Source organism: Lampetra planeri, chromosome 62 (assembly GCF_965212315.1).
Source record: "Lampetra planeri chromosome 62, kcLamPlan1.2.h2, whole genome shotgun sequence".
Classification (NCBI taxonomy): domain Eukaryota; kingdom Metazoa; phylum Chordata; class Hyperoartia; order Petromyzontiformes; family Petromyzontidae; genus Lampetra; species Lampetra planeri.
The window spans coordinates 2,377,691-2,388,522 of record NC_136168.1 but is presented as its reverse complement, the minus strand read 5'-3'; the positions used below and the strand labels follow the sequence as shown (position 1 = coordinate 2,388,522).

General features: G+C 53.8%; 1 protein-coding gene across 3 annotated transcripts in view; it reads right to left on the bottom strand.

Moving 5' to 3' along the window:
• Positions 1-556: 556 nt before the first annotated feature.
• LOC144736631 (src kinase-associated phosphoprotein 2-like) overlaps positions 557-10,832 on the bottom strand; it is a 43,648-nt gene continuing 33,372 nt past the window's right edge. Inside the window, exons 8-14 of one of the 3 annotated variants that reach the window (XM_078619195.1) lie at positions 10,261-10,324; positions 8,561-8,734; positions 5,745-5,858; positions 4,156-4,271; positions 1,375-2,382; positions 1,205-1,337; positions 557-1,166 (exon numbers count right to left, since the gene is read on the bottom strand). In XM_078619195.1, coding sequence (XP_078475321.1) covers positions 2,290-2,382; positions 4,156-4,271; positions 5,745-5,858; positions 8,561-8,734; positions 10,261-10,324 — 561 coding nt within the window. In that variant the 3' untranslated portion in view covers positions 557-1,166; positions 1,205-1,337; positions 1,375-2,289. Of the gene's footprint in view, positions 1,167-1,204; positions 2,383-4,155; positions 4,272-5,744; positions 5,859-8,560; positions 8,735-10,260; positions 10,325-10,832 lie in introns of all 3 variants that reach the window. The other 2 variants (XM_078619196.1, XM_078619194.1) reach the window with 2 other exon arrangements.

The following is a 10,832-nucleotide window of genomic DNA, read 5'->3' as shown; positions in this document are numbered from 1 at the left end:
GGGGGTGGTGGCGGGGTGGTGGGGGTGGTGGTAGTAGTGGGTTGGCTGGTGGGGTGGGTGGTGGGGTGGGGTGGTGGGGGAGGTGGTGGGGTGGGGTGGTGGGTTTGGTGGTGGGGGGGTGGTGGTGGGGGAGGTTGGTGGGAGTGGTGGTGGGGGGGTGGTGGGGGAGGTGGTGGGGGAGGTGGTGGGGGGGTGGTGGGGGGGTGGTGGGGGGAGGTGGTGGGGGGGTGGTGGGGGGGGTGGTGGGGGAGGTGGTGGGGTGGTGGTGGTGGGTGGTGGTGGTGGGTGGTGGTGGTGGGTGGTGGTGGGGGTGGTGGGGGGGTGGTGGTGTTGTAGGTAGTGGTGGTGGTAAGTAGTGGGGTGGCTGGTGGGGTGGTGGTGGTGGGGGGGGCGGTCAGTACCGGGATCAGGGTCAATGTTGGAGGGTCAGGGTCACGGTTTGACTTTCTTGACACACTTTCAGAGGCGCAGGCCCAGTGCAGGATGAAGCTAAGTGCAGGACCTGTAGTATATGATGTTATAAAGGGGCCCTAAATAAAATAAAAACACGTAAATATTAAAACACAATTTTTTTTATTTGCACAGTAAGTAAATTGCATTTTTTTACTTGCTATACAGCCAGATAATACGACAAATCGCGAACCTTAAACACCGGTCGTTCGTAAAAGTCGAAGGCGGTATAGTACTATAGTAATAGAGCAAGTGCAGAATCACTGAAACGGAATTGATAGCATGAAAGTGCGGGCGTCCGTGGCTAATACACGTGTAGTAGTAGCTACTACACGTGTAGCTACTACTACTTATGTAGTAGCTATGGGTTCTCTGTATGAGTCTACACATATGTAGCTACATATGCAGCTACCACACGTGTAGTAACTACTACTACTACTTATGTAGTAGCTACTACATAAGTAGTAGCTACTACATAAGTACTACATAAGTAGTAGCTACTACATAAGAAGTAGCTACTACATAAGTACTACATAAGTAGTAGTAGCTACTACACGTGTAGTAGCTACTACTTATGTAGTACTTATGTAGTAGCTACTACTTATGCCCCTATTACTTATGTAGTAGTAGCTACTACACGTGTAGTAGCTACTACTACTTATGTAGTACTTATGTAGTAGCTACTACTTATGCCCCTATTACTTATGTAGTAGTAGCTACTACACATGTAGTAGCTACTACTACTATGTAGTACTTATGTAGTAGCTACTACTTATGCCCCTAATACTTATGTAGTAGTAGCTACTACACGTGTAGTAGCTACTACTACTTATGTAGTACTTATGTAGTAGCTACTACTTATGCCCCTATTACTTATGTAGTAGTAGCTACTACACGTGTAGTAGCTTACTACTTATGTAGTACTTATGTAGTAGCTACTACTTATGCCCCTATTACTTATGTAGTAGTAGCTACTACACATGTAGTAGCTACTACTACTTATGTAGTACTTATGTAGTAGCTACTACTTATGCCCCTATTACTTATGTAGTAGTAGCTACTACACGTGTAGTAGCTACTACTTATGTAGTACTTATGTAGTAGCTACTACTTATGCCCCTATTACTTATGTAGTAGTAGCTACTACACGTGTAGTAGCTACTACTACATATGTAGCTACTCTTGCTACAGCGATAACCCGGCATGGCGTAGGCCACTCTCTGCGTCGACGAGACAGCGCTCGGCGTGGCTGGGCGACGGGCCTCCCACGCGCTTAGAAGTCGCTGCGGGGTTTGTGACATCAGCAGCAGCAACAGCAGCAGCAGCATCAGCATCAGCACGACGAAGATGGGGGTGGTGTTGTCACTATTTGGGCTCTGGGGGCAGAGGTCGCAAACGGGTTTTGATTCCTTACCCGTACCCGGCCGCCACCAGGGTCGCAATCGGGTACCTGTATCCGTACCCTACACGATACCTGGCTACCCGTACCCGGCCGGGTATCGGGTAGGGTACGGTATCGGGTACCTGATTGCGACCTATGGGATGAAGCCATGTTGCAGGCGCGGGTGGGTTGATTCTAGGAACTTGAATTGTGAGAAGAGACAAGACGTTGTGGAAAATGAGTGACTAACGGTGACTCACCAGTGACTCACGGCCTACCCGTACCCGTACCCGGCCGCACAAGGGTCGCAAACGCTCTACCCGTACCCGGCTGGGTACGGGTAGACGGGTATCGGGTAGGGTAACGGGTATCGAGTACCCGGTTGCGACCTCTGGTCGGGGTCGGCGCTCGTAGTGGCCGCGGACAGTCCACGTGCGGGAGAATCCACGTGCGGCGCTCTAGGTGTCGTAGGCCGCCATCAGGTAGTCCTTGGGGACCAGGCCCACCGAGCCGTTCGCCTCTCCCACCCACCAGCGGAATGCATCGTACTCCTTGCATGGGGCGGGGGGGGGGGGCAGAGGGGGTGGGGGGGGGGGGGGCACGTGGTGGGGGTTGGGTTAGGTACGCTTCGTCAGGGGTCCGGGTGGCTAGGACTAGGAGATGTTAACTACCTCGCCTGGTGTACAGGAGGTCGTGGTTTCGATCCCGACCGTGACGCCTGCTGCTGTATATTTTGGAGTTTGCGTCTCTCTCTCTCATCATCATTACAGTGGCTAGGAGATGTTAACCACCTCGCTTGGTGTACAGGAGGTCGTGGATTCGATCCCGACCCTGACGCCTGCTGCTGCTGTATATTTGGAGTTTGCGTGCTCTCTCTCTCATCATCATCACGGTGGCGTGGAGATGTTAACTACCTCGCCTGGTGTGCATGAGGTCGTGGGTTCCATCCAGACCCTGACGCCTGCTGCTGCTGTATATTTAGAGTTTGCGTGTCTCTCTCTCATCATCATCACGGTGGCTAGGAGATGTTAACTACCTCGCCTGGTATGCAGGAGGTCGGGAAGGAGGGGAGGGAGGGAGGGAGGGGAGAGAGGGGACGGAAGGGGGGAAGGTGAAGGAGGGATGGAGGAGAGGGAGGGAGGGTAGGCGTTGGGCGATTCGAATCGAACGTTGATGAATGAGTCTCATCGCTGGAGAGACGCAGGTCTGTGGGAAGGTGACGAGTGAAGGGTAACGCTTAGGCTGACCTCAGAGAGAGAGAAGGAGTGGTGGGTGCTGTCCCTCGGACACGGGGCAGTGTGTGTGTCGCGTCGCAGTCGGAATCCAACGCCTCTCATTTCTCACGGCTCGAGATCGCTCAATGGAATTGCAAACCACTCAAAAATGTCACGGTGGCTTTTCTGTGCGTCGGTGGCCAGGCTGAGACGACCGTCAACTCATTACCAGTCTGTTGTCCTTCCCCCGCGCACCTCCGATGAGAACGGTTGGCTACGTACGGTGCGAAAGAAGTTCAACACATGTACATAGACTCACACAGAGACCCGTAGACTCACACAGAGACCCGTAGACTCACAGAGGCCCATAGACTCACACAGAGACCCGTAGACTCACAGAGGCCCATAGACTCACGCAGAGAACCATAGACTCACACAGAGACCCATAGACTCACACAGAGACCCATAGATTCACACAGAGACCCATAGATTCACGCAGAGAAACCCATAGACTCACGCAGAGAACCATAGATTCACGCAGAGACCCATAAACTCACACAGAGACCCATAGACTCACACAGAGACCCATAGACTCACACGGAGACCCATAGACTCCACACGGAGACCCATAGACTCACATAGAGACCCATAGACTCACAGAGACCCGTAGACTCACACAGAGAACCCATAGACTCACACAGAGACCCGTAGACTCACACAGAGACCCATAGACTCACACATAGACCCACAGACTCACAGAGACCTGGGTACGGGTAGCCGGGTATCGGGTAGGGTACGGGTACCCGTTGCGACCCTGGTGCGTCCGGGTACGGGTAGGCCGTGAGTCACTGGTGAGGTCACCGTTTGTCACTCATTTCCAACGTCTTGTCTCTTCTCACAATTCAAGTTCCTAGAATCAACCCACCCGCGCCTGCAACATGGCTTCATCCCAGAGGTCGCAATCGGGTACCCGATAACCCTACCCTACCCGATACCCGGCCGGGTACAGGTAGCCGGGTATCGGGTAGGGCACGGGTACCCGATTGCGACCCTGGTGCGGCCGGCTACGGGTAAGGAATCAAAACCCGTTTGCGACCTCCGGCGCTGCACCTTGCTGAGCACGTGGACGAGGTCTCCGCGCTTGAAGGACAGCTCGTCCACGCAGTCGGCTGAGCAGTCCCACAAGCCCTGGTAGAAGTTGTCGTACCGCTGCGTCGCGTCCCACGCTGAGGGGGGGGGGGGGGGCACGCGGACAGACGGACGGACGGAGGGAGGGAGGAAGGGGATGCGTGGAGAGACAGAGGGAGAAGCGGGTGCGATGGATGGGATGGGGAGATGGAGAGAGAGAGATAAATGGAGTCTGGGTTTGCATGTGAGTCTGTGGGTCTCTGTGTGAGTCTATGGGTCTCTGTGTGAGTCTATGGGTCTCTGTGTGAGTCTATATGTCTCTGTGTGAGTGTATGGGTCTCTGTGTGAGTCTGTGGGTCTCTGTGTGAGTCTATGGTCTCTGTGTGAGTCTATGGGTCTCTGTGTGAGTCTGTGGGTCTCTGTGTGAGTCTATGGGTCTCTGTGTGAGTCTATGGGTCTCTGTGTGAGTCTGTGGGTCTCTGTGTGAGTCTATGTGTGTCTGTGGGAGTCTATGGGTCTCTGTGTGAGTCTATGGGTCTCTGTGTGAGTCTGTGGGTCTCTGTGTGAGTCTATGGGTCTCTGTTGTGAGTCTATGGGTCTCTGTGTGAGTCTGTGGGTCTCTGTGTGAGTCTATGGGTCTCTGTGTGAGTCTATGGGTCTCTGTGTGAGTCTGTGGGTCTCTGTGTGAGTCTATGGGTCTCCGTGTGAGTCTATGGGTGTCTGTGGGAGTCTATGGGTCTCTGTGTGAGTCTATGGGTCTCTGTGTGAGTCTGTGGGTCTCTGTGTGAGTCTATGGGTCTCTGTGTGAGTCAATGGGTCTCTGTGTGAGTGTGGGTCTCCGTGTGAGTCTCTGGGTCTCCGTGTGTGTCTCTGGGTCTCTGTGTGAGTCTAAGGGTCTCTGTGTGAGTCTACGGGTCTCTGTGTGAGTCTATGGGTCTCTGTGTGAGTCTATATGTCTCTGTGTGAGTCTATGGGTCTCTGGGTTAGTCTATGGGTCTCTGTGTGAGTCTACGGGTCTCTGTGTTGAGTCAATGGGTCTCGTGTGAGTCTATGGATCTCTGTGTGAGTCTATGGGTCTCTGTGTGAGTGTGGGTCTCTGTGTGAGTCTACGGGTCTCTGTGTGAGTCTCTGGGTCTCTGTGTGAGTATATGGGTCTCCGTGTGAGTCTACGGGTCTCTGTATGAGTCTATGGGTCTCTGTGTGAGTCTATGAGTCTCTGTGTGAGTCTATGGGTCTCTGTGTGAGTCCATGGGTCTCTGTGTGTATCTATGGGTATCTGCGTGACTCTATGGGTCTCTGTGTGAGTCTATGGGTCTCCGTGTGAGTCTACGGGTCTCTGTGTGAGTCTATGTGTCTCTGTGTGAGTCTATGGGTGTCTGTGTGAGTCTATGGGTCTCTGTGTGAGACTATGTGTCTCTGTGTAAGTGTGGGGTCTCCATCTGAGTCTATGGGTCTCTGTGTGAGTCTACGGGATACTCGTCGCTGGTGTTGGTGGCCGTGAGCGGGAGTGGAACTCGGGTGTTGTGTCCCGCCCGTCATCGTGGGAGTCGCAGCGCCAAGCGCTCCGCTACCTTCAGCGGCTGAGTTCAACTCGGCCTTGGAAGCCACGGAGGTGGCGCTTGGGCCACTTTGGCTGCGTCGGTCCGCGTCACCACCACCACCCACCGGCTCCTCGTCGTCGTCTTCTGTCGGAGATGAAAATAAAACACCATCAGGTCAACATCATCAGCAGGGAGCAGTCATTGTACATCCACTGCTGGATGAATGGATCAAGTTCTTCCCCCACCCACATTTGCTCGGCCACCGCCCACTTCTCAGGTAGCTCCGCCCACTTCTCAGGTAGCTCCGCCCACTATCCAGCCAGCCCCGCCCATTTCTCAGGTAGCTCCGCCCACCACCCAGGTAGCTCCGCCCCCCCCCACCCAGGTAGCTCCGCCCACCACCCCCCTGCTAGCCCCGCCCACCACACAGCTAGCCCGCCCACCGCCCAGCTAGCCCCCACCCACCGCCCAGGTAGCCCCACCCACCACCCAGGTAGCCCCACCCACAACCCTCTGTTAGCCCCGCCCACCGCCCCCTGCTAGCCCCACCCACCACCCAGCTAGCCCCACCCACCACCCTGCTAGCCCCACCCACAACCCTCTGCTAGCCCCGCCCACCACCCAGCTAGCCCCACCCACTACCCAGGTAGCTCCACCCACCACTCTATGCTAGCCCCGCCCACCGCCCAGCTAGCCCCACCCACTGCTCGTGTATGTCCGCCTTCTGCCCCCCCCCCCCACCGTATCACGACGCAGTGGGGCACGAGACCGAACCGTTGTTTTAAACTCAGGGACACAAAAAAATTGTTGCAAAAACTTCATGGGACAGAGACGCCCCGTGGAGGGAATTCCTGACAATCAGCGGCCGGTGCGGAGTGGTGGGGCTTAAGTAGAGAGGGAGGGAGGAGAGGGAGGGTGGGGGGAGGGAGGGAGGTGGAGAGGGGATGGAGGGGGGGGGAGGAAGGGGTTGAGGTGGGAGGGAGATGGGGGGATGGAGGGAGAGGGGGGAGGGAGAGGGGATGGAGGGGGGGGGGCAGAGAGGGAGGGAGGGGGGGGAGGTGGAGGGAGGGGGAGGGGGGGATGGAGGGAGGAGGGGGGAGGGAGAGGGGATGGAGGGGGGGGGCAGGGAGGGAGGGAGGGGGGGAGGTGGGAGGGAGGGGGAGGGGGGGATGGAGGGAGAGGGGAAGGTGGGAGGGAAAGTGAGGGGGGATGGAGGGAGGGGGTGAGGTGGGAGGGGGGGATGGGAGGGGCGAGGGGGGGAGGTGGGTGATTGAGGGGGGGGTGGAGGGAGGGGGAGGTGGGAGGGAGGGAAGGGATGGAGTGAGATTGGGGGGATGGAGGGAGAGGGGGGGATGGAGGGAGGGGGGTGATGGAGGGAGATTGGGGGGGATGGAGGGAGGGGCCACTGCCCCCCCCCCCTCCCGCTGTCTGTGGCACTCTGCGTCATCTCCACGCGGGCGACCCGCGGAGCGAGGGGGGCACCAGGCCGGAACGTCGTCCCGATTGCGCAATCATCTCTCGGCTCGCGGCTGTCACGTCGAGTTTGTGGATAGCGAGCGGGGGTGGGGGCTGGGGGTGGGGGCTGGGGGGTGGGGGCTGGGGGTGGGGGGGGGCATGCTGGGATGGGTGGAGGTAGTGAGTGGTGAATGCTAAAAATGGGTGGTGGGTGGGTTGTGGGTGGTGGTGGTGGGTGGTGGTGGTGGTGAGTTGGGTGGTGGGTGGTGAGTTGGGTGGTGGTGGTGATCAGTAACCACCACCATCTTCACCATCACCACCATCATCACCACCATCACCATCATCACTATCATTATCAACATCATCACCATCTATCATCACTATCATCACCATCATCATCACCCACCACCATCATCATCATTATTACCATCATTATCATTATCACCATCATCATCACCACCATCATCACCACATCACCACCATCATCATCACCATCATCACCATCATCACTATCATCATCACCCTCTCATCATCATCATCATCACCCTATCATCACCATCATCACCACCATCATCATCACCACCATCATCACCATCTCATCATCATCATCACCCACCCTATCATCACCATCATCACCTTCTTATCATCCCTATCATCATGACCATCACCACCATCTCATCATCATCACCCTATCATCACCATCACCCCATCATCACCACCACCATCATCATCATTATTACCATCATCATTATCACCATCATCAGCATCTATCATCACTATCAGCACCATCAGATCATCACCACCATCACTATCATCATCATCATCATCACCCTCTCATCATCATCATCACCACCCTATCATCACCATCATCTATCATCCCTATCATCATGACCATCATCACCATCGCATCATCATCACCCTATCATCACCCTATCATCACCATCATCACCATCACCACCACCACCACCACTACCATCACCACCATCATCATCATCGCCATCATCACTATCATTATTATCATCATCATTATCACCATCATCACCATCCTTATCATCACTATCATCACCATCATCATCACCATCACCATCATCATCACCCTCTCACCACCACCAACATCACTATCATCATCACCACCATCGCCATCATCACCACCATCATCATCGCCATCATCACTATCATCATCACCATCACCACCATCACCACAACTACCATCACCATCATCTATCATCCCTATCATCACCACAATCACCACCATCATCACCATCATCATCACCATCACCACCATCACCACAACTACCATCACCATCATCTATCATCCCTATCATCACCACAATCACCACCATCATCACCATCATAATCACCATCACCACCATCACCACAACTACCATCACCTGGCAGGAGTTCATAGATGTCCTCATCGATTGGATCCACCGCAACCACCTCCTTGTGCACCGTGCTTGCTGGCGGCGTGGCCTTGACCTGCTCTATCGGATCGATGTCATCGTAGAGGTCTCCACCATCGTCATCCTCGTCCTCCTCTTCCTCGATCACAGAGGAGCGCAAGTCTAAGCCACAACAACAACAACAGCCACATCAACAACATCAACAACAACAGCCACATCAACAACAACAACAGCCACATCAACAACAACAACAGCCACATCAACAACAACAGCCACATCAACATCAACAACAGCCACATCAACAACAACAGCCACATCAACAACAACAACAGCCACATCAACAACAACAACAGCCACATCAACAACAACAACAGCCACATCAACAACAACAACAGCCACATCAACAACAACAACAGCCACATCAACAACAACAACAGCCACATCAACAACAACAACAGCCACATCAACAACAACAACAGCCACATCAACAACAACAACAGCCACATCAACAACAACAACAGCCACACCAACAACAACAGCCACATCAACAACAACAACAGCCACACCAACAACAACAGCCACATCAACAACAACAACAGCCACATCAACATCAACAACAGCCACATCAACAACAACAACAACAGCCACATCAACAACAACAACAGCCACACCAACAACAACAGCCACATCAACAACAACAACAGCCACATCAACAACAACAACAGCCACATCAACAACAACAACAACAGCCACATCAACAACAACAACAGCCACATCAACAACAACAACAACAGCAGCGGTCACGACAACAACAGCCGCAGCAACAGTTTACCACGTGACGGGGCTTTCGCGACCAATATCATCCACAATGTTTATTTGTGGGGGTTAGAGGGTAAATATATAAATGTGTCGTCAAACCCGCCACCACCCGACACGGCCAATTAGTAAGGTTTGTCACGTGAACAGAACGTGTTAATTCGTTACGAGTACAGCACCACCGGTTTGACTCTCCAACACACAACCTATATTAGTAGCCGCAACAACAACAACCACCACAACAACCACAACCAAAACAACCACAACAGCCACAACAACAACATCCACAACAACAACAATCCCCCCAAAACAACAACAGCCACAACAACAACAACAACCACCACAACAACCACAACCAAAACAACCACAACAGCCACAACAACAACATCCACAACAAGAACAATCCCCCCAAAACAACAACAGCCACAACAACCACAACAACAGCTACATCAACAACAACCGCCACAACAACAACAACCACAACAACAGCTACATCAACGGCAACCGCTGCAACAACTGCCAAAACAACACTAACCACAACAACAATCACCGCCACAACAACAATCACAACAACACCAGCCGTAACAACAACAGCCACAAGAACAACAGCCGCAACAACAACAATCACAACAACACTAGCCACAACAACAACCACCGCCACAACAACAATCACAACAACAGCAACCACAACAACAACAGCCACAAGGACAACAGCCACAACAACAACAGCCACAACAAAAACAACAATCACAACAACAACAGCCACAACAACAACCACCGCCACAACAACAATCACAACAACAGCAGCCACAGCAACAACAGCCACAACAACCACAACAACCACAACAACAACAACAACAAACCGCACGTACCCCGGATGACTTGCCGGATGTAACTCATCCACGAGCGGGCATCGTCGGCGGTGGAGGTGGAAAACTGAAACGAGGTGGACGTTTCGTTACCAACAACAACAACAACAGTCTAGAGTCACACTGAGCTGAGCTGGTGAGCTGAGCTGGTGAGCTGAGTTGCTGAGCTGGTGAGCTGCTGAGCTGAGCTGGTGAGCTGAGCTGAGCTGGTGAGCTGAGTTGCTGAGCTGGTGAGCTGCTGAGCTGAGCTGATGAGCTGAGCTGAGTTGGTGAGCTGAGTTGCTGAGCTGGTGAGCTGCTGAGCTGAGCTGGTGAGCTGAGCTGGTGAGCTGGTGAGCTGCTGAGCTGGTGAGCTGAGCTGCTGAGCTGGTGAGCTGCTGAGCTGAGCTGGTGAGCTGCTGAGCTGGTGAGCTGAGCTGGTGAGTTGAGCTGCTGAGCTGGTGAGCTGGTGAGTTGCTGAGCTGGTGAGCTGGTGAGCTGGTGAGCTGAGCTGGTGAGTTGCTGAGCTGGTGAGCTGAGTTGCTGAGCTGGTGAGTTGCTGAGCTGCTGAGCTGAGTTGCTGAGCTGGTGAGCTG